Source organism: Vicugna pacos, chromosome 6 (assembly GCF_048564905.1).
Source record: "Vicugna pacos chromosome 6, VicPac4, whole genome shotgun sequence".
Lineage (NCBI taxonomy): Eukaryota > Metazoa > Chordata > Mammalia > Artiodactyla > Camelidae > Vicugna > Vicugna pacos.
In genome coordinates, this window is record NC_132992.1 from 15028670 (window position 1) to 15053166 (window position 24497).

Here is a 24497-nt window from a genome sequence, read left to right on the forward strand (position 1 = left end):
ACAGTAGTGGAGATTCCTGGCTAGCATGCAAGCCTTTGTGGCATCTCTAATTTATTTCCATAGGATAAGTGTGGAATTTCTGAGTCAACAGGTTATTGATATGAAACAATGATTGATTTGAAACAATGTCTTTGATCTATTATTAGGTGAGTGAAATAGGCCACAAAGCTTGGTGTGTAACTTGAGCCCAATTTTGATAAATAAACTAAAAGAAAAAAAATGATATAGATACATATGTGTATGTGTGAACACACAGAGAAAAAACATCTGGAAAGATATAAATCAGAATGTTACCTGGGTATTAGTTTTAGGAGTAGCTTTTCACTGTCTTTTTAATATCTTTCTGCATCGACTGATTTTTTAAAATGTTCTTTTATAACCAATTTTTTTAAAAAGTAAAAAATTATTTTTCATGTAGGAAAAAATGAAGTTTATACAGAATAATTCTAGATTACTCTGTCCTGTGAGATTTTTCTCTTCCGTTTAATTCTCCCTTCCCTGGTCAGTGTTCAGAGTAAGGGGCCATGAGTTCATCTTGCCTGAAGGTTATCTGAGATGAATGGTATGTGTTGATTAACTAAACCAAGCAGGAAAGCAAAAGGCTTTTCTTTTTCTTCTTCAAACAACATACAGAATCAAAGATTATTTAAGCTTACCTATAAAGTTTAAAGAATTAAGTGTCAACAAACTTTGGCTATAAAGGGCCAGATAGTAAATATTTTTGGCTTTGTGGGTGATAATAGTCTCTGTTGCAACTACGGAACTTTGTCATCATAGCACAAAAGCAGCCATAGACAGCACTAAAACAAAGAAACACGGCTATGTGCCAATAAAACTTTACTTATGGTGGGGGGAGGACAGGTATAGGTCAGTGGTAGGATGCCTGCTTAGCACGTGTGAGGTCCTGGGTTCAATCCCCAGTACCTCTGTTAAAAAATAAATAAATACACCTAATTACCTGCCCCCTTAAAATTTTTTTTAATTAAAAAAAATTAAAGAAAAACTTTATTTATGGACACTGAAATTTGAATTTTATAGTGTTTTCTCATGTCACAAAATACTATCCTTTTGATCTTTTTCCCAAACATTTAAAGATGTAAAAGCTATTCTTCGCTTGTGTGCTGTACAAAAATAGGTGGTGGGCCAGATCTGGCCCACAGGCAGTAGTTTACCAGCCCCTTTTGCAGAGAACAGGGTCCTGTATTCTACAGGTACAGAAACTGAGGCCCAGAAATGTGAGTGTCTTCCCCAGCATTACAGACCTGGTCTGAGGCAGAGTTGGGACCAGGGGGCAGAACTTCTGATGCCCAGTCCAGTGCTCCCTCCTCACCACACACAGACCTCACTGGTTAAAACCTTTTAATTCCCACCATGCAAACACAATTGAAAAAAAAAACACGCATCAAATTTTAATAAAATTGTCTTCAAGGAGATTATTAGAAAACGTTAGTAAGACAAAAATATAACAAAAGCAAAATGTTTGTATTTGAACTGGATCTATAAAGAGCTATAAATGTCTGGTTAATTTTATCCGTGTCCATTATCAAGGTGGGCAGTTCTGGTTACGAAGGAGATTCAGGCTATTTTGGCATAAATGATCAAATTAGTAAAATATTTATTGCCCAATCTCTAATCCATTTTGGACGATGAAAACTAACCACAGTGAAAACAAAAGAGATAGGACTCTCACCAAGGTAGGAAACACCTTCTTCTGGAGAGATTGTGCCATACTTTACCATCATCTTCACAAAGTCAATCAACGTTTTCATGATAGTAATCAGGGTTTCTTTCTCTTTTGCCTCTTTTTCTGTATAAAAAGACAAGATAATTTTTAAAAACTAGTGCAATATAGCTTCCTCTTTCAGTGACAATTTATGAAGTACAGCATCTTATTGAAGTATTTCTCCCTACATTTGTGGCTAAAACCACATATATTTAATTTACAAAAAGCCTAAGGCTTGATTGGGAATTCAGGATAATATACAGATGTACTGCACTTTTTCAGATACGGGTAATGACAATTTCTCCAAAAGGGTTTACTTTAAAATATTTTTTGATAGATTAGCTGATAGAGACAGTTTGCAGACTGAGATAATATGAACTCAAAAGAAAGTTAGCAGATTGGTAACTCAGTAACTTTTCTCTACTCAGGTCATATATTTCTGAGGGCAAGAATGACCTGTTTTTGTTAGTCAAGCTAAATATTTGAAATAATAACACACTTGTGTCTTTCTTCTTTAAATGTAAGGTTGATTTTTTTTAATAGTAGTATATTGCTTTCTACACTTTATTTCATTTGAAAGAACATAAGCATATAGCAAAAATATTCCAATGGTACTATTCCAAGTAAATAATGAAAGTAATGTTCTCTTCCCTCCCCCCAACCCCCTACTTCCTACAAGCAACCATCATTAACAGTTTCTTGGGAACTCTTCATATTTGACATACTGTTCTGTATCTTGATAGAACAAGATGACCAATGATTCCATAGTAGTTCAGTAGCTGTATTAATTCTAAAATCAGAAAAAAAAATCTATTTCCATTTTTGAAGACAAAAATTTAGTTGTTAGAGGCCAGCTTCCCTATTCTTCTAGCTGCCATGAAGAATTTTCTCTAAATACTTCTAGTCTTCCCCTCCATCTTTTCATCCTCCCTACAGATGAGACTGATGAGCTACAGCCCCTGGTCTGCATTTCTTGACTGATGGGGATTTGGAATCTTTCTTCTTTCTGCTCCCCTGAAACAGTGGAAGGAAGGCATGGACCTGAAAAAGTGCCTACTCTGCGGACTCAGACTATCCCAGGACTGGCTTTTCAAAAAGCTACACTGAGGGGTCGGGAGTAGGTACGCCCACTGCTGGCTCTCACACTAAGCTACATTCTACAACCTGGTCTGTATCAGTATCAAAGATATTTTATTTTTTAACCTGCTTTATTATTTCTCAGTTGGTTCAGACCTTGTGTGAAAAAGATGGGTACTCTCAAAGACCTCAGTCTAAGTACTTAAATTAAAAGCCTATAAAAATAAAGGCAATAAAGAATGGGGTCAAGAAGACTGACAGATAAAAATACATAGAGAATATTCCATACAGTAGAACCTTAAACATACCACAAAAGTCACAAGACTGGGGAGAGGAAGGTGAGAGAAGAGATGGGGAGAGAAATCCTGGAAAAGGGTAGGTAAATAATACCTTGAGCAATCACATTATTTGCTCAAGGTCACAGCCATATAAATATTTGGTCTCGTGCTGATGTACTTCACTGACAAGAAGTGACTCTGAGGTTCTGAGCTGGCTGTCTGCCAACCAGTGGGGCAAAATGGATCAGAATGGACCCTCGAGATGTGTAAGCCCTACAGACACCAGCAGAGGGGCTGGTGCCATCCGGTCAATGTCTGGGACTGAAGGACAAAAGGATGTTCTCCAGAGAGGAAAGCTCACTCTAAGGTCACATCTTGGGGAAATATGTTAGAATTATAGAAATCTTTATTACAAGTGTTCAGTCTAGGGAATGAATCTTTAAACAGGAAGGAAGAGCCATAAGGCAGTGAGGGCATCTGTCTGAACAACAACCACAGAAAGTTTGCAGATTATTACCCTGCTTGCAGAAATAAATATGAACTGAAATCTTCAGTCAACTCATTCTGGTGCACATATAAAAGAAAAGAGAGAAACACAGTAAGGACTTCGTTTTTTTAAAAAGCACATCGTTTCCCGAGTGTTTTGGGCTTCTGGACTTCATTGGTCCAATGTCTTGTTCACTTCAACTCATTTGAAGACTGAAGTTGCACATGTCTAAAAAGCAAAATTCTGAATCATTTAGAAATAATAAATTATGTTCCACATACTGTTCCTACTAAGAGAAGAAGATAAAGCCTTAAAATAAAAAAAGATTTGCAGTAACAATTGAGGCTGAACTGGGTCAGGCCAAGGACTCTCTCTGACTCATCCCTTCATCAGCACAAGGTTCACTCCAATACCAGGAACACAGCACGTGTTCAATAACTGTTTATTGAACAAATAAATGGACCCTCTGTTAACATGAAGATTAAATTATCCAGAAATTCCACCTTTCCTGATTATCCTTTCCTAAATATTTCCATGACTAGTACAATTCTTTTGGGAAAAAAAATCGATGTGAACTATTTTCCCCAAGGCCATAATGTATGTCATTGAGGGTTGAATTTAGAAACTGAAAACAGGAAGAAAAAAAACACCACCCACACATTTCCTGGAATTACCAGTTTCTGTTCCACATGGTCAGAAAACACAGTATTTACCTGAATCAATACTTTTCAGTAGTGCATAGAAGTTGGGGAAATACTGGAGTTCCTCAAAGTTGTCTTCACCGTAGGTTTTAGTTCTCCTTTCCAAGCCTTTTGTCAAGGTTAAGGTGTTGGATACTGTTTCATCATTTTCGCCATTAGTAAAACCATCTTGAATTGCTGCCATTGGAGTCTCCAGTGGGGAAAAAATCAATACAAAATAAACATTTTGTTAGAACAAATGACACTCCGGCTTAACTCGTTCCTCTTTGATGCCCTTGAATGTGAAGTACAAGAATACCTCCTCCTTGGCAAGCTCCTACAGGATCAAACTCTTTTCTAGGCATGTGGGCATCTTGTTATGTGGGTAGGTCATTGGGACTTAGAGACAGGTGCTTTACCTGAAGACCCTGGCTCCTGCTCAGCAGAAAATAGATAGGGAATTTCTAGGTCCTGCTCTGGTCAAATTTCCCTCCACCAGTTTCTCATGAGAGTGTCTTTGTAAAACTGCCTTTCACCAAGGGGTGAGGTGGGGTCCTTTGAGTTTGTAGAATCTACCAAGACAGATTGTGCCAAGATACAGGAAAGCCTGTCACAATGTCTAACACGAGCAGAGCAGTCACACCTTGGGGGTTTCTGGGTGACATTTTGAAGGCTTTCTGGGAGGCTGCACAAGATTCTTTGTCCCTGACTTGATATCCAGTGTTCCTATCTTTTTTGTTTGTTTGGGAGGGTTTATTTTGGGGGGGGGAGGTAATTAGGTTGGTTGGTTTGTTTAATGGAAGTACTGGGGATTGAATCGGGGACCTTGTGCATGCAGAGCACACACCCCACCACTGAACTATATCCTCCCCTCCCAGTTTTCCCTATCTTAATGATCCATTCTCCATTTATTGGACTAGACAGAAATGTAAGAGCCTTTTTTTGTCTCTTCCTCTTCATTTCCTCACATCCAACCATCAATAGCCTTGTTGTCATACATTCTATATTTATCCCAAATGTGTACATTTCTCTTTCTCCACTACCCTACTCTAGTCCAAGATACCTTCATTTCTTACTTTCTAACTGGTATACCACCCACCCTACAGTTTATTCCCAACACTGAGTTTTCCATGTTGTAGCCAGTTATATTTTTAAAAATATGATCATGTAATTCCTTTGCTTAAAATCCTTCAGTGTTTTCCCACTGATCTTATGATAAAGCTCAGAATCCGTATCTGGCTGATATGGTGCTGCCTGGTCTGGTCTGGCCTGCGTCCCCTCCTCAGTCCCATCTCTCACTGCCGTCTCTGTGCAGCATCCACACTGCCCTTGTTTCAGTTACTTGGGTACATCCTTCCCTACATACTGCCTCTCATGTTCACAAGTTAACTCCTATTCAGCCTTCAGTTTTTGGCTCAAGTCACTTCCTCTAGGAAGCCTTCCCCGAGCCTAAGTCCAGGACAGGTTCCTTATTTATGTGGTTTCACAGAACCATGTTTCTTAGAGCACTTAATGCAGTTGCAACTAAAAAATATGACTATTTGAAGACCATCTGCCTCTTCCATTAGACCTTAAGCTTCATGAGAGAAGGAATTATATCTTTCTAAGGGAGCATTGTATCCCCGGTGCTTGGTACCTAGTTGGTTTCTCAACAAATATTTATTGAAAGAATATTTCATTTGCATTAATGCATTTAGGTAACTTGAGTGCACAGGTCAAGCATGGGGACATTTTATAGATGGGAAGTAAGGAGTACACAAGAGGAGTGAAGGATCATGAATGTTGCTATGTCAGTTTTAGTTCAGACTGGTAAGCTTGAGTGAAAGTCATGAGTTCTTTGATGAACTAGGAAGTTTTTTTTAGGGTAGGTGGATTTCAGAGCTGTTTTAAAAGATGGCAGCTGGTGGGGATTTGAAGTAGGTGAGCAAAGGAGAGCTTTTAGGCAATCTAGTAAAAAAAAAAAGAAGTCATACCAATTTCTGTTTTCTAGCCTCCTCTAAAAACAGGACCATAAATCTACATATTATTTTTCCTCGTATTTGGGATAGAATGTTGGAAAGGATGAGGAGCCATGGGATCCGGGTGCTCTGGTGGAGAAAACAAAAAAGGAGGATATCCTCTTATGTCCTCCTATGGTTAAGACCATCTAGAGTTGTAGAGAGAATGCAAGGAGGAGATAGAGATTTTAGTAGCTTGGCTGAGACCAAAGAAAAGATGAAGAGTCAAGGAGAAGGGCGAATGAATGACAAATCTTAAGTAAAGAATGGCAGCCAGGCTCTGAGCCAATGAGAAGGGGAAGGAGCAGGCGGAAGAGCACAGGATAGACAGAGAGACAGCAGCAGGCAACTGACTCTGGGGAATATAAAAGCTGATGTGGCAAAGGATCAAACCAAGCCAAGTTTCTTTTTTGGGGTTTTGTGAGCAGATGCTGACATCCGCTGTGAACAGAAGTTGGATACCAAAAGAGCTGTGAAATATTTGATTGCAGAGCACTAGGATTATACAAATTGTTATGTGAAATAACCATTTCCTGTAATATTATGTGTTATTTTACTTTGGGGTATAAGGCCTAATCTTTACTATGTAATGTAATATAACATGCATCTTTACATTATTTTCAAAGGAGAGTTCATTTATATCTTTTAACTTATTGGCATTTCATGAATATGTATTTTAAGTAGGTTAAAAACAACACATACCCCAAATCTTCTTTGGCACCATCTGAAGTATTAATTATATGCAGATTGCATTAATTATATACAAATACAAGTATACACACACACACACACACATCCCTGCACATGCATATACACACATACATAACACATGCATATACATTCACATATACATACCACTTTCTCCGGTATTTTTCCAGCCTGACTCTCAGAGCTGCTTGTTGCTTTACTGGGTTCCTGTTCATAATTGTTGGCTTCCTGAGAGATCAATTTTTGTAAAACCTCTGCAACTTCATCTTCCAGTGTCTGTGCCTGGCTTTCTGTGATCTGTTATAAAGAGTCAAAATATATGGAGTGGTTATTTCCATTCTTGTGATTTAAAAAATCTAGATGAAACTCTTCAGTTGAAAACATATTTTTAGAAGAGATGTTCTGGTCCTTCTTCCGAACAACCCGTGTTTATACCTCTACTACATGCCAGCTATCCAAGTGACTGCCCAGCACTCCAGGGAAGTGTCTTTGGCCCCACTCTGCAGGTGGTCAGTCCTGTCTGTTGGAACCCACAGAATACTCACTCTGAGAAACGAAAGTTGTTTCCCAACCCTTAGCTGCAGGTCATGCTCAGGTAACCTTTGAAACCTGCAAATTCTGTGCCCTCCTAAAGCCTGCCAGGTCTGTCTTAGGGCCGGGGAGCTAAAGTGAGGCAGGGTCAGGTTGGATTGCTTAGAGTTTCCCAATCATTGCATGGTTTTGCACATCTTATTTCCTTCTCCCCTCTCACGTTTCTTTTACTTAAATCCTAACCATTCTTCTAAGTTCACTTCAAACACCTCCTTCGCTGAAGTTTTCCTTATTGTTCTGCTGGATATAATCCGTCCTCCGGCATGCTGGACCGCTCTGATAGTTCCCACGCAACTTGCATTATGAGCATGTGTATACCTGACTAGTGCCTCTGATAAACTATAAATTCTTAGAGGGAAAGAATGGTGCCTTACTTGTCCTCGAAACCTACGATGCTGAGTATAAAGTAGATGCATTATATAAACATTCGGCCATTTGAATGAAGTGGCTTGACTTCAGAGCATATTCCAAACTGTACTAAGAATTTGGTTTATTCACATGCAGATGACTTACTAGGCCAAGATTCAGCAGTTTAGAAACGATCTTGTCAAATACTCCTCTGTCATTTTCTTCATAAATCCTTGTAGCAATTTTCTGGACAATGTCCTCAGCAGTTAAAGGAGTTCCATCTAGTTGATGAAGGCCGTCTGGATCATCTAGACAGAGCAATCACAATTTCACATCATGGTGATCACAGACATATTCCTTGGATATTAGATTTATGATCTATAGCTTGTTCTTACACACTCAGATATGTTTGGAATATATTTGAGGTGGTGCTTGGTCCACATAAACTCTCAGTTTGAAATAGAATTTGACTTCAAGTTAAGAACCTAGGATGATGATGGAAATTCTGAAAGCCTCTTATGTGATTATAAGAGAAAAATCTGAAGCCAACAAAAGACCTCTCCATTTTTAGCACTAATACAAACAATATTATAGTTTTAGTTTTTATAATATGCCACATTTAGATAGTATGCCATACTGTTCAAAGCACCCTTCTGCATAATATATAATTTGATATTCCATTTCCATCCAAGTTGTAGATTGATATTATCTGTGCATTTGCCCTTTTTAGGCAAATTCCTGGGCTGAGGCTGGGAAAACCTGCCTCACACTCAGAATCAAAGAGTATGTACTGAAGACTTTATGACTTCCCTGGAATGAATGTTTACTTGTAAGTGAACATGTATCAGAGCATCTTTACGTAAGGCAGCTTAATATGACAAGCCTCTTTCTCCAGAGAATAAGAAACTTGTTTTATGTGCCTGGAATTAAAACTTTGAAAATGTGATAACAGATTTGCACAAATCAATATGTAAATGTATGTAAATTTCTGCAGAGAAGCTGGCAGATACGTCTCCTGGTCTCCTCATCTTTCCTGGGAATACACTTGGCAGCCCTACTTCAGACTAAAGCAAAGACCCATCCTGAGGGAAAGGAAGCATTGCACCATGTCCATAGAGCACTTCCAGGAATCAATTGGTCTTTTTCCAATCTATACCCCATGGAACAATATATTCATAGGTGCAAGTTTACAAGGCATTTAACTCCCCCTGTCACCTCTCGGCAGCTTGGAAAGATCAGAAATTTAGCTCCAGTGACCCCTCTTGTTATCTGTGTATCCTTGGACCACTGTAACAGCAGGTAATAAGAGTATTTCACGGGATCAGATGAAATAAGATGTAAAAGCACCTTTTGAGTTGCAAAGTATTATATGAAATTTAATGTAGCTTTATTATTATGGACAGTGGATTTCTTTATTTCCTGAAATAAAGGAACTGTAGTTATCTTCTGGAGAAAATAGACATTGACTCCCTAGCCCAATTCTGCCCGAGTAATTCTGACCATATTCACTCAAAGAAAGAACAACCTAGTCCATATTTCTATTCTGATTCTGTCCTTTTCTTCTATGGCTCCTGGGGCTTCATTGCCTTTTCCCAGACTCTATGAAGATGGAAGTATATGCAGCCTCAGGCAGAATATCACCTTCTTGTTGTTTGGAAAGAAGCTTAGGAAAATGAGTAGGGAGATCATACACAGAAGTCTGGACGTTCTTTGATAGTGTTATTGCTGAGCTGTTGGCCAACCCGTGAGCTGTGAGCCTTTTGAGTCCTGCGTATCAGAGGGACTAAGCAGCAGAACAGTCTCTTAGAAAAACCCAGTGAAGTCACTTCCCCTCCTGGCTGACTGAAAACTGGGTCCATCATCCCTTTTGTCAGCAGCAGAGACTCACTACCCTTTAGGTCTGATTTCTCCATTTGCGGGCTGCGAATCAGACTCTTGGGAACACATGGAGCAGAAACTGCCCGGGTCTATGTAGAGGTGGAAGAATTTATTTCCCTGCCCACTTATCCCTGAGGATCTGAAAAAGGAAGAACAGTGTTTGATGACTGAGGCTGGAAAATAACTGAGATAACTGTTTTTCAGTTGAATATGAGCAACATCCTGAAGAAATGGCCCCTTTCCTCTGCTGCACTGCTGTATTCTCTTGAGCCAGGAACTTAGGCCTCCCCTGGCAGAGCTTTGCTCAGTGGGGTTAATAGTTGAGCACTTGAATATACACACTGCTATATATAAAAGATAACCCACAAGGACCTACTGTATAACACAGGGAACTATATTCAATGTCTTGTAATAATCTATAATGGAAAAGAATCTGAAAAAGAATATATATTACACATTTATGTAACAAATCACTTTGCTGTACACCTGAAACTAACACAACATTGTAAATCAACTATATTTTGATTAAAACAATGAAAAGGGTACATAGCTAGAGACATAGAGATAATAAAAAATAAGAAAATTATATTAATAAAAAATAGTTGAATGCATGGCACTACTCCTTACCTTCCAGGGATTTCCCCTGTTTCTCTAAAAGGGACGGAGTTACTCACAATGACTTCTCTACTGATCCTATTTCACCCTCCCACATAGACCTCAGAAGGAAGCCAAGCATGAGTTCAACATTTGTAACTTTTTCAAGCAGCTATAACATTCTAAGTGGATGTAAAAGGGCCCTTTTCCACTTATGTTTTGTTCCAGTTATGTTTTGAATCTCCAGCATCTAATACAGTAATCATTTACTTGTTCAACACATTTTTATTAAAGTCATAATATGGACCAGAACTGGAAACAGTGATAAATAGTTTAGGCATGGTCCTTAACCACACATGATCCCTAACCACACAAAGCTTACTGTCTAGCTCATAGTCTGATACATAGTAATTGCTCAATGAATATTTATTCAGTTAATGCACACAGAAGCCCCTAAGCACTATTTCCTAAAAGAAACTTAGAAAAATCCTGAATGACACATACAGTAGAGAAGGAGGATTGATGAGCCTTATGGCACAAGCCCATTTGGAGGTTTACCAAAGGTGTAAAAGCCCCCTGCAAAAGTTCAGCCCCTTCACCTTCCTTCTGGAATGTAAGTCCACATGCCTCCGAGGTGGTCCCAGGATTATCAGGGTATGAGAGGATTCACTCATATATCGTTCTCTCCAAGAATCTTTTCTGTATACTCAGGTGGACTTAAAATGACTCCTAGGGTAAACCTAGACCATCAGGACTAGCACTTAGTAGTTCTGAACCTATCTGGGATGGTAATAAAATGTTGAACGATTTAAAAACAAATTGCTCAAGTTTGTGATCAGATTACAAACAGATGTGCCTGTGCCTGCATGTGTAACTCATTTGACCAAAAAGAAAAACAAATATTAGACTATTTTTTAAAAATTTTATGAAATCAAATGGTCAATTCAGAGTGTTTGAGGAAGACCACAATGCCTAGGTACAATAGTTTATTTATTCCTTTATGCAGTCTTTTATTTGTTCATTTATTCTTTTATCAATTGATGCAGTAAACTCATGAGCATCCAGACACTGGGGCTACAATGTCTGTGTTCTCAGAGTTTTCAGTTTAGGAGAAAAAGATAAAGCATAAGCAGTCACACTCAGGAATGTAAAATTACAAACTGCATTAAGTGAAAGGAAACAAAGAAGGAAAGAAACAAGGTTTCTGTCAGATTTTGTGTCCTGGATGAACCTAGAAAAGTAGACAGGAACCAGTCTATGCAGGACTGCAGAGGCCGTGAAGGATGTGGGGTTTTATCTCAAGAGAAATGGCGATCTATTCACCGTTTTTATGCAAAAGAGTTACATGCTTGTACTCGTGTGTTGAAAAGATCACTATGGCTGCTACCTGAAGAATAAGTTGGACAGGGTCAGAGTGAATGCTGGATGAGTCATTAGAAGGTTTTGCAGCAGTTCAAGTGAGACACAATTGAAAAAGTATGTTGGTGATTGAGAATAGAGAAAAAAATTGAGAGATTCATAGAAGGTAAAATTGATAAGACTGGTGGATTAGAATTTGAGCGGTAAGGAAAAAAAAGAAATAGTTTGAGTCCTAGATTTCTGCCTTGAAAAACTGGATGTGTAGTAGTGCCTTTCCTAGAGAAGGAGCACTTGAAGAGAGCTAACTTGTAAGGTATACAGAAATTAGTAGTTTAATTTTATTCATGTTAAATTTGAGGTGCTTCTGAGACTTCCAAGGGAAGAGGTTAAGTAGGCAGATAAACAGAAACAGATCTAAAGTTCAGAGAAGTCTGAGCTAGTGATATGGGACATCAGGATATAGATGGTAACTGAAGCCATGGAGAGGTTAGAATGATCTAGGGAGAAAAGATGTAGCTAGAAAGAGAACACTGAAAAGGAAGTAATGAATATTTCACCTTGGGAGTGGTGTATTTTGTTGATTTAATTATTTGATAATCATGATAGTTTGTGCTAATAATTAAAATACATTGGAATGTTCAAATGAATTCAGTAATATAAAACATAGACAGTAGATTTAAATTTTTTTCAAAGCATCAGTTAAGAACCGTTTCAAGAGAAAACAAAATCTGAGCTTCTGCGAAGCTGAAGCTTCCCACATTATCAGTAAGTTTTAGCTTTATTTCAATTTTGGACCTGACTAATAAAGGATTGTGAGTGTATAAGAGATATTTTTAAAATATGGACTTTCTCTGAAACTCCAAATTAGAGAAAACAGCTAGCAAAAGTTTTTTTCCCCTCATTTACCTTGAAACTTATGATCCAGTCCACTCTTAGTAGAATCATAATCATCAATCAGTCTTCGATTCTTGGTTGAGTCAACATCTTCCATGTTCACTTTATTATCATTTGGGGAGCTTTTTACAGATTGCCTTTCTTTCTCATTTTTTTCCTTTTCTGTTATTGCTCTTAGCAGGTTCAAGTTATCAACAAAGGAATAATTGCTTTCACCTGGCTTGTTTTCTGGAAGAAAGGCCCCCAAGCCCAACACATCCATTTTAGTTAAGAATCTCACAGTCTACATTGTTTAAATTAACATCAGTATAATTTCTTATTACCTGGAGGGTATATTTTTTTAATCTTGTCTGCTTCTGCTTCAGCAATCTGTGAAACAAACAGGAGATAGACCTGGATTTAAATCATTGTTCTACCACTTAACAAATATGACAGCTAAATAATCTTCATGGGATTCAGTTTTCTTGTTTGTAGAATGTAGATAATAACTTCTATCTCAAAGCATTGTCACAAGGATTAAATGAGATAAAATAAAGGGCAGATGGTCCATAAATACTAATTTCCTTTTCTAATAATACCGGTGAAAGAGAAATCTCTGATAAATTAAGAAATTTTACTATAGAGTGGATGTGATGTTGAGCTTACTGGGTTGTTTCTTATGCAGTTAGCTCTTAGTATTATACAGAACTCTCTCTATATAACTGTCAGGATATAGAAATTGCCCAAACTGTATTTCCCATCTTTTGGTCAGTTGATTACTAAGCTCCTGAAGTTTATGGATTCAAAATGGCTAAAAAGTCACAGTATAATTACATTAAATAATAATTAAACTAAAATGAAATAGCATTTATAATTTTACTTTTGACCTACCTGCTCATTCAAAGGTCTTTCTGCACTTAATTCTCTATTATGTAGGGGCTTGTCTAGAATAAACACACACAAATACAAATTTAGTTGTGTATTGGAAAGACACAATATGTCTCATTAAACAACATCTCCAAAAAAGAAAGTTACCAAGAGAAACATTTTTGGAAGTCTGTGAAAAATATATATATTAACAAAGATTAACAAGATTATACAAAAACAATGATTATTAGTGTTGCTTTGTTATCCTGGTGTTTCCTGAGTTAATCGAATAATGCTTTTTTTTTTTTGACCAGAAATCTAAAAAATAGTTCTAACACTTGGTTTACCAGCTGTTTTCAACTAGGAAGAGCATAATTTGGATTGGTATTATTGGCACATTAAAAGCTTTTTCATCGTACATTGCACATGCTATGAATAGAGGATCTAAGAAAGGCTGTGAGACGATTAGGAAAAAAAAAAAAAGCCACCTGACTAGGCGGAAAAGCCACCCCTTTCCGATATCAAAATACGATCTTTCAGAACAACCCATGTTATTGCTCTATCGTTTAGAAAGTGAATGGGGGTAATCTGTCTTAAGTCTTTAAATTCGAACTGATTTCTCTGTCAATATGCACGGATACGACATGATCAGAAAATGATTTACAGCTCACGGTTTATACGAAGCTTTCCTTTTTCCTGGAGAAATAAAAAGGAGATTGGGGAAAAAACTGTCCACGTACCTTGGCTGCCTGCCGGTTTGGGGAAAGCCTGAATTGAGCTGCTGAGGAGAACCAGCACCAGAATCCAAGTGCCGGTCCAAAGGAACCCCATTCTTCCACGCTTGGCTTCAGAAACTGCCTGGCGCCGGGTTCCCGGGGCTGTAGCTTTTGTTATGAATGAAAAGGAGTAAAAACAGGAAGAGCTAGGAGGGCGGGCGCGGGGAGGGCGGGTGGCGGGGACCCGCGGCTGGTGGAGCTCTGCCGGGCTCCCGAGTGAAGGGATTAGAAAAGCTCAAGGGCTCCCGCGTCAGGTCTTCAGGTGGAGGAGAGCGCTGTCCGCCCCGTGGGTGCTGAAGTTCCTGTGACGCGGAGAGGGCAGCGGGTCCGCTAGGGCGTCGCCTTATTCTCGCTCCCTCCTTGGAGGAAGTGAGGATGGAAGCGCATGCTCCCTGGGAGCCAGAGGCGGGAGGGGATGGCGTCAGCAACTCCAAAGCTACTCCAATCCCTCCCGGTAATGGAAAGGGGGAGGGGCGACAGACCGGCTAGCGTATTCTGTGTGCCGCAGTCCTAGAGGTGCTCCTGCGCCCAGGGTCACCTGGATTGCCGGAAGCATGGACATCATTGTCGTAACCTCCCAAGTAAACGTTACCTCAAGCACCAAATGCCTTCTTTGCCCGTGCACTTGTAAAGGAAAGGTAGATAACCTTGTACAAGGGGTTCTGCTTTAAGATTATTCTGAGATATCTTCTCCCAAAAGAGCCCTTCTTTCCATTCCACCTTCTGTACCTAAAAGGTAGATATAATTCTTATATTCTTAGAAGAGCCGTGCCTTTTGTGATTTGGGTGAACACACCAGGGGTCCCTTGGTGCTCTTATTTGTGTCTTAGTTCTATGGAGTCTTTTGAATTGGGAAATTAAGGAACATTCTTTCAAATAGATTGCTGCAACACACTCTCACTCTCCTAGTCTGTGTCCAGGTGAGCAGCAGAGCTGGTTTCAATTAAAAGAGTCCCCTCTGCACCACAGAAAACCCCTCTCCCCCTTTACCTCTTCACTACTGCCACCAAAAAACAAGCAAACCGAAAACAAAAGCAAAAGAACGAAACAGAAAAAGAAAAAAAAAATGCTGCACTTCTGTGAAATTCTTCCCTAGGCTTCAATTATGCCTAAGGGCTTCGTTATTCCAGGATTCCTTGAAGAAAAGAAGTAGTCATGAAAAGGATTTTTCATCGTAACTAGGTCAGGGAGGTACTTCCTATATTTTGAGAATATTCCCAGAAGCCTAAGATTATTGCATAAAAGAAGCTATCAAAAGACTTTAAAATGATGAATACAAGCAACACTAATGTGAGCAGGGTGCTGAGTAAGCTGTTTGGTCTCTGATTTTTAAATAGAGTTTGGACCCTTTCCTTTGGACTGTGGCATGCTGGGAACTAGCCTGAAAAATGACCAAAGAGAAGAATTCAGCACAATCAGGCCTTTGATTTCTGCACCCCTGCTTTTTAAGAAGCAAGTTAGTCTTTCAAGAATCTAAAAATAAACAAACAAGCTAACAAACATCTCCCTCATTCTGGAGGTCATTGAGTTTGGAAATCACTCAAATACTTCCTTTAAGAATCTAAAGAGTACTTGTGATCTAACACCTACTTCAAAACAAACAGAGGGGAGAGTATAGCTTGGTGGTAGAGCAGGAGATCCTGGGTTCAATCCCCAGTACCTCCATTAAATAAATAAATAAGTAAATAAACCTAATTACTTCCTCCATTCAAATAAATAAATAAACAAATAGTTGTTTCTTGGCAGTAATAACATAGCATTATTATCTCAGTAGGTTACATTTTTAAAAATTAAGTCCCACAGTTTAAAATCTCAGCCTAGTGAAGGGTAAATTTCCTTATTTTCCTCTTTAAAATAAAGGTGGCAAACTTTGTTTATCTTACAGTGTTACTGTGGAGTTCAATTGACTACATGTCTTTATCCAATCATTTTGATGTCAGGAAAATTTTGACACAGCCTAAAAAATAAGTCATGAAATGTTTTCAGCTTTTAAGAAACATTACCAAATATTAGGTAAAATAGACCTTAACTGGGATTCATTCTGTCACTGACCTAATGCCTCAGCCTTGCTCTATTCTTTGTCCTGTCCCTGACTTACCTCTCTCCTCAGTGTATGTTTACAGTTGAGGGGGGAGGGTGCAGTCAGGATGGAATTAAAGTAAGAAATGGCTATTGAGCACATTGCATTATTTGCCAAAAATAAAAAGGTATTTGACCTTTCTGTGCCATTTGCACTCAAAGTGACTGTGTATGGACACTAAATCTAGGAGCATGTTATGTCTCTGATCAAATGAGCTGTGGAGCACTGAGTAAACTGTAAGACATAAATTAATTTACATTCCTCAGATTTTTAAAAAATTTGCATTATTTTTTATTGAAGTAGTCAGTTTACAATGTGTCAATTTCTGGTATACAGCATAATGTTTCAGTCATACATATCCATACATATATTTGTTTTCATATTCTTTTTCATTATAGGTTACTACAAGATATTAAATATAATTCTCTGAGCTACACAGTATAAACTTATTGTTTATCTATTTTATATATAGTAGTTAGTATTTGCAAATCTTGAGCTCCCAGCTTATCCCTTCTTACATTCCTCATTCTTATTGATGTTTCTAGTGGACTTAGGTCTGTGAGTGGGATAATCCTAAGTTTCATTTGTTCATTCATTCATTCAGGAGATGTTTATTGAGCACTCATAATGTACCAGGTATTGAGGTAATTGCTGAGTGTACCAAGACAAGTAAGATACGGTCACTGGTGGTCTTAAAGCCTAACAGAGAGAAAGGGCTGACTACAACACCATAACTATTTAGGTTTCACGTGCTACACATTGATCTCATTTAAATATAAGTGAACAAATAACCACAAGAGTGTGTTATGACGTCCCTGTTGTATGTGCAGAGTTCAGGTGGGGTGTAAATAATGGAATGTAGTCTGTTCTGATTTTTTACTCTTTCCTTTTTTTTTTTTAAGTGGAAGTACTGAAGATTGAACCCAGGACCTCAAGCATGCTAACTAAGCACACGCTCTACCACTGAGCTATACCCTACCCCCTTTAAAAAAAATTTTTTTTTTGTATTTTTCTAGGGGGAGACAGTTAGATTGATTGATTGATTGATTGATTGATTGATTGATTTAATGGAGGTACTGGGGATTGAACCAAGGACCTCATGCATGTTAAACATGCACTATACCACTAAGCTATATCCCTCCCCTCAAATAATGGAATGAATGGTCATGAAAGGCTTCAAAGAGATCTCTTTTTTAAAATAAAATATTAAAATAGTTGATTATTATATGTAAGCACACTATAGATATCGAATAATAAAACATGTTCAAGTTGCAAGGCAAGTGTCCTTGACACATAGCAGGTGGTCACAAAATAGACAGCATACAATGCACAGTGAGTTTATCAACGCTGCTTGTGTATGTGTTAACACATACATGGATTGATTGTTGTGTGCTCATTCACTGGTGTAGAAGATGTCTTTTGAGCTGAGTTTTGAAGATAGAGCTATTTGAAGGATGTTTATATTTATTGGATAAAAATTTTATGTTAGTTATTATTGCATGTTTAATTATAGAAAATTTTAAACAAACACAAAAGGAATGAAAATACTGAAATAAACTCCATGAATTCATTACCCAACTTCAATGATCATTAACTCATGACCACTGTTTTTATTTTATATTTTCAACCAATGAATTATTTACCTACAAAAATCCCAAACTTTATATCATTTCATTCGTAAGTATGTCAGTATATTTACCTAAAAGATAAGGATTCTTATTTCTCAGCATTCTTGCAATACCTTTATCATACCCCATAATAATACTACTACGTTGGTATCATCAAATATCCAGTTAGAGATCAAATTTTCCCACTTGCCTTATATTTTTACAGATGGTTTGCTTAGACTAGGATCCAAACAAGGCCATGCATTCCATTTGGTTAGCATGTGAGAGACACATGTAAGACTGGAAAGGTAAATGTTGCAAGATTATCTTTGACTTCCCCAGACAAGCTAGCTGCTTCCTTAGAATACTGTGCACACTTCCAGTATAGTGTGTATCCCATTGTGCTGCTTTATGTACATGTTTCTTTTCTCTTTATTTCAAAAATAGTAAAAATACATTGAAGGAAAAATTCTGAAAATACAGTATGCAAAAAGGGAAAAAAATTATCTGATAGCAATAACCACTGCTAACTTTTGGTGTATTTCCTTTTGGTGTATGTTTTTCTAAGAAAATATTTTATACATATATTTATAAAGTCGTTATCTCTCACTGTAATTATCTGCTTACATATCTAGCTGTCTATCCCACTAAACTGTGAACTCTTCAAGGCAAGGAATCTCGTCTTAATCATCTTTCATTTCTCAGCCCTTCTTGCAGTGTCTGGAAATACATTTGCTTAAGAAAATAAATGAAGTGATGGAGGGTTGCCTGTTTACCTTAGGTTGTCCGATGCTGTGACTATGATGGTTGTCCCATATTGGAGGATCATGACAGTCTTTTGGTGCCAGGAGCTGCTATTTCCTTCAAGAGCTGTTAGTCACTCTGTCAGTATGATTATCCACTCAGCATTTTCTTTACAAAAGAGTAGTCTTGCAGAAGAGATATTCATGAAAGGCCTACAAATAGAGAACCAGAGCTGTCAAAGGCCCTTGCAGCTGCATGGATCTGTTGCTGTGAAAAATACTGACACAGGATGCCAGCACTAGAGATGACTGCTGGTATAGCTCAAAAAAGAAATGTGGAATCTGGAAATACACCATCAGAGGAAAGTTGAAGTAAGCAAGGATGATGGAAATGAGCAAATAAAAAGACTAAAACAAGGAAAGTGAGAGCATGGAAATGAAAGGAGGGTATGAATAAAGAAAATGGACCCCACACCTGAAACTAATGCCATAAATTGACTACACTTCAATAAAAGATAAGAATTTAAAAAACTAAGTTAAATTAAATTGAAAATAGAAGAAAGCACAGGAGAAAAGCTTCCTGACATTGGTCTTTCTTAGAAGAACATGACACCAAAAGCACAGGCAACAATAGCAAAAATAGCAATGAGACCGCATCAAACCAGAAAGATTTTGCCCAGCAAAGGAAACAGTCAACAGAGTGAAAAGGCAGCCTACAGAATGGGAGAAAATATTTGCAGACCATGCATCTGATAAGAGACTAATATCTAAAATATATAAGAAACTCCTACAACTCAATAGCAAAAACCAAATAATCCAATTTAAAAATGATCAAAGGACCTGAACAGACATTTCTCCAAAGACGTACAAGTGACCAGCAAATACAGGAACAGATGCTCAGCTTCGCAGATCATCAGGAAAATGCAAATCAAAACCACAGTGAGATACTACCTCTCAACTGTCAAAATGGCTGTCATCACAGAGATAAGAAATAACAAGTGTTGGTGAGGATGTGGAGAAAGGGGAACCCCGTGTACTGTTGATGGGAATGTAAATTGGTGAAGCCAGTGTGGAAAATAGTATGGCAGGTCCTTAAAAAATTAAGAATAGAACTACTATGTGATCCAGCAATCACACTTTTGGAAATGTATCCAAAGGAAATGAAATTTGGATCTCAAAATGATACTGGCATCCCCATGTTCATCCAAGAATTATTCACAATAGCCAAGATACGGAAAAGACCTAAGTGTTTGTGGACAGTCGAATGAATAAAGAAAATGTGAGATCTATGTGATAAAATATTATTTAGCCTTAAGAAAGAAAGAAATCATTCCATTTGCAACAACCTGGATGAAACTGGAAGACATTATGCAAAGTGAAATAAGCCAGATTCAGGAAGACAAATGTTGCATAATGTCCCTTATATGTGGAATCTAAACTAGTCAAACTCACAGGAAACAGAGTAGAATGGTGGTTGCCAGGAGCTGGGAGAAGGGTGAAATGGGGAGATATTGGCCAAGGGGTACAAAGTTTCAGTTATACAAGATGAAGACACTGTGGAGAACTGAAAAACAAAAGCAAAAACAAAAACAAAAGAAAGAAAGAAAGAAAATGGGCCGACAAGATGACAAGATGTGATAGGCCACCTACAGAGTGCAAAGTGCCAGCACTGAATCTGAGCTTGGGAAGGAGGAGAAGGAGGCTGGATGGCAGACTTTTACGTTGTTCGCTTAACTTATTTGTACCATGATGCCTAGAGAGTTGAGTCTTTTGAGGCAGATTTGGGGAGGATGGGGGGAACAGGGATCTTTTGGGAAATTCTCAAGCTCTCTACTTCACTCTGAGAAAAAGCCAAGTCTTTAAATGGTCTATCTCTACACTATTTGACTCCCCACTGCGTCTCTGATTTAGTCTTTAATTGCTTCCCCCTTACTGTTTCTAATCTAGCCTCATTAGATTCCTTCCCAGTCCTCAAACCCATCATGCCTTCTTCTGCCTCAGGGCCTTTGCACTGCTGTTCTCTCTTCTCAGAATGTTCTTCCTCCAGATAGTCCCAGCACTTAATCCCTTACACAGACTGTATCTTTGCTAAGAAATCATGGTCTTAGGAAGGCCTACTGTCTCAGGTCAGGTTTCCTGGGAAACAGATTCTGAAATGTAGATTAGCATGCAAGAAGTTTTTAGGGTACACTCTTGAATCAACACCTATGGAAGAGAAAAAATGGGAAGGATGTAGGATTTGCCATAAGGAGAAATGGAACCAATGCAAGCTCAATGGATGCTTTAGTCAATCCCACAAGGAAGTCTAAAGATGAGATGATTCTTTAGAGCTGTCCTGAGTTGGGGGCAAGAGATGTAGGCCCTTAGACTCCTACATAGATCAGTCATTGAGTGTAGGCCTCCCCAGGAAGGAGTTGTGACCCTGGACAAGGTCGTTCTTTTCAGGAGCTGGTGAAATAAGATTTTCAGTCCTAAAGTGGGATCTGAGCAGTGCATCCCAATGCTTACCATACATACCCTGACTTCCTTATTTAAAGTTGTAACCCCTGCCCCTGAATTCTCCCTCCCCACCTCTGCCTTATATTTCCCCATCACATTTACCACCCAACATCCCATGAAATTCACTTGTTGATTTTATTTATTGTCTTTCTCCCTCAGCTGTGAGATTTTTGTGGACAGGGATTTTTGTCTATATACTTTTTTTTTCATTGCTGAATTTCAAGCATCTAGAATAGTGTCTGACATATAGTTAAGTGCAAAACACAGCTTGATGCCTGGAATATGCTTTAAAACCCCAGGAAAAAAATGTACAGCTAGACAAATAGGAAAAACAAGATTGGCTGTGTGTTGATCATTACTGACACTGGCTAATGAATACATGTACACAATTCAATATACTATCCTCTCTAATTTTGTATATGCTTGAAATTTTTCATAATAAAAAGCTTTAAAAGAAAAGATTTATTTGAAATGTACTGCTCACAAGTAGAGACAGTAATAAGAGAGATTGTTTTTCTTTCTTTTCTCTCCCAAAGGAATCCCCAGAATACAATTAAACATCTTCCTCAGTGGAATAGAAAATCAATAGCTTTGACCTGGTGCCGCAAAGCCCATCCTCCGGCCATCCCTGTAGGCGTGCTGCTGCCATGGTGACCCCAAGTGACTTAGCTGCCAATACCCCTGCAGAGTGAGTGGTACAATTTCAGTTTTCTTCTCTAGGATGTCAACATTTTAGACATTGGAGAATTAGGGCAGCATTTCTGGCTAGACACTGCATAGATACAATTAGACAGCTCTCATGCCTTCTGAGAAACTAAGAGTGATTACTAGATTCCTCTCATCAGTCATGGAACAGTGCACAGGAGGAGGCTGCGTGAGAGCGCTCCCCTTCTCCCAAAGCGGAGGCTGAGTTGAACCACACAGGAAAGCCGTTCCCCCTTCTCTGCTGCCTCTAGTCCAAACGGATCTCCAAGAAAGGCCCTGCATGACATGACTCTGTAGCCTCTCTGTCCTCATTTCCTTCCACTCACCCCCAGGCCCGTGGGTTCCAGTTACTCTGGCTTCTGCTGTTCTGGTGCGGTCACACATGCCCTCACGTTGCTGCCTTTACATTGACTTTCTCCTCTGTCTGGAATCATTTCTGCTCATTTCTTCATCTCCTTCAAACCTTAGCTCCAATGTCACCTTCTCCCCTGATGGATTATTTAAAATTGCACCCACTTTTGCCACCTCTGTACTCCCAACCCTATTACCTTCCTCTGCTTTTTTCATTATTCCTTACCACTTTCCTCTTTCAAACATACTATGTAATCTTTTTTAATTGAAATAGAATTGATTTACAATGTTGTGTTAGTGTCTGGTGTATAGCGTAGTGATTCAGTCATACATACATATATATCCTTTTTCATATTCTTTATCATTATAGGTTATTACAAGATATTGAATATAATTCCCTACTGTGTCAAACAGTAGAACCTTGTTTATCTATTTTGTATAGTACACATTATATAATGTTTAATCTGTCTATCCTGAGTGCCTATAATAGTGCCTGGCACATAGCTAGTTATTGAGAACATTGAGTGAATAAAGGGAGCTCAGAGTCCTGTGTTTCTCAGACAGCATTCATAAATTCAAGATTTTCAGGTCAGTTCTGGCTTGAACTGTCAATCTCTCTCTGCTTCCCTTCCTCTTGCCCTGTATCACCATCTCTCCATCTCATACTTTAAAGCAACCAGAGAGATCTTTAAAAAGTATAAGTCTGATCAAAGGCAAGGGTGGAGCTTGGGCGAAGCAACATGGAAAGGTGCAGTAGCCTGTGCCAGGTCACAGGTGGGAGCCCTTACCACTCAAGGCTTGATCCTGGAATGAGGTGTTTAAGAGGCCAGCTGACAGGGCTGTAGCCTTCAGTAGAAGATGCAGCCAACAAGAGACAAGCTAACACAGAAGGAGCTAAGGAAATAAATTTCTCCTCTCTTCTGTTCATCTCTTACAGTGGCCCCTGTGGCTGAACTCAATCAGAAACCAGAGGGCGAGGGAGGCACTGTGGCAGTCCTTATAAATCAGCCTTCTTGGGCACAGGGTTGGGTGAACAGTGAATCTTGTGGGAGGGAGAAATTTGAAGATACCTGCTTTTTTTTTTTGATTGAAGTATAGTTGATTTACAATGTTGTGTTAGTTTCTGGTGTACAGCATAGGGATTCAGTATACATATGTATGTATTCTTTTTCATTACAGGTTATTACAAGCTACTGAATATAGTTCCCTGTGCTATACAGTAGGGTCTTTTTGTTTATCTATTTTATATATAGTAGTGTGTATCTGTTAATCCCAAACTCCTAATTTATCCCTCCCCTCACCCTTTCCCCTTTGGTAACCATAAGTTTGTTTTCTGTGACTGTGAGTCTGTTTCTGTTTTGTAAATAAGTTTGTCTCATTTTTTTAGATCCCACATATAAGTGATACTATGTGATATTTGTCTTCCTCTGTCTGACTTACTTCACGTAATATGATAATCTCTAGGTCCATCCATTAATGGTCCAGCCATTAAGGCAAATGGCATTATTTCCTTGTTTTCTATGGCTGGGTAGTATTCCATTGTATAAATATACCACAGCTTCTTTATCCAGTCATCTATCTACGGACATTTAGGTAGCTTCCATGTCCTGGATATTGTAAATAGTGTTGCTATGAACATTGGGGTGCATGTGTCTTTTTGAGTTGGAGTTTCCTCCAGATATATGCCCAGGAGTGGATCATATGCTAAGTTTATTTTTAGTTTTTTAAGGAATCTCCATACTGTTTTCCATAATGGCTGCACCAAATTACATTCTCACCAACAGTGCAGGAGGGTTCCCTTTTCTCCACACTTTCTCCAGCATTTATCGTTTGTGGACTTGTGAATGATGGGCATTCTGCCTGGTGTGAGGTGATACCTCATTGCAGTTTTGATTTTCACTTCCCTAATAATTAGTGATATTGAGCATCCTTTCATGTACCTATTGGCCATCTGTATGTCTTCATTTGAGAAATGTCTATTTAGGTCTTCTGCCCCTTTTTCGACTGGATTGTTTATTCTTCTGTTACTGAGTTGTATGAGCTGTTTGTATATTCTGGAAGTTAAACCCTTGTCAGTTGCATCATTTGCAAATATTTCCTCCCAGTCTGTAGGTTGTATTTTCATTTTGCTTATGGTTTCCTTTGCTGTGCAAAAGCTTATAAGTTTGATTAGGTTTCATTTATTTTTGCTTTTATTTATATTGCCTTGGAAGACTAACCTAGGAAAACATTGCTACAATTTATGTCAGAGGATGTTTTGCCTATGTGCTCTTCTA

At 38.5% G+C, this 24497-nt stretch overlaps 1 protein-coding gene across 1 annotated transcript in view; it reads right to left on the bottom strand.

Moving 5' to 3' along the window:
* SCG3 (secretogranin III) overlaps positions 1-14612 on the bottom strand; it is a 33758-nt gene extending 19146 nt beyond the window's left edge. The window contains exons 1-8 of the mRNA XM_031672778.2: positions 14201-14612; positions 13485-13537; positions 12938-12983; positions 12627-12842; positions 8055-8197; positions 7098-7247; positions 4279-4456; positions 1691-1807 (exon numbers count right to left, since the gene is read on the bottom strand). Of these exons, the coding sequence (XP_031528638.2) occupies positions 1691-1807; positions 4279-4456; positions 7098-7247; positions 8055-8197; positions 12627-12842; positions 12938-12983; positions 13485-13537; positions 14201-14291 (994 nt within the window). The 5' untranslated portion in view covers positions 14292-14612. The remainder of the gene's footprint in view (positions 1-1690; positions 1808-4278; positions 4457-7097; positions 7248-8054; positions 8198-12626; positions 12843-12937; positions 12984-13484; positions 13538-14200) is intronic.
* Between the last annotated feature and the right edge of the window lie 9885 nt (positions 14613-24497).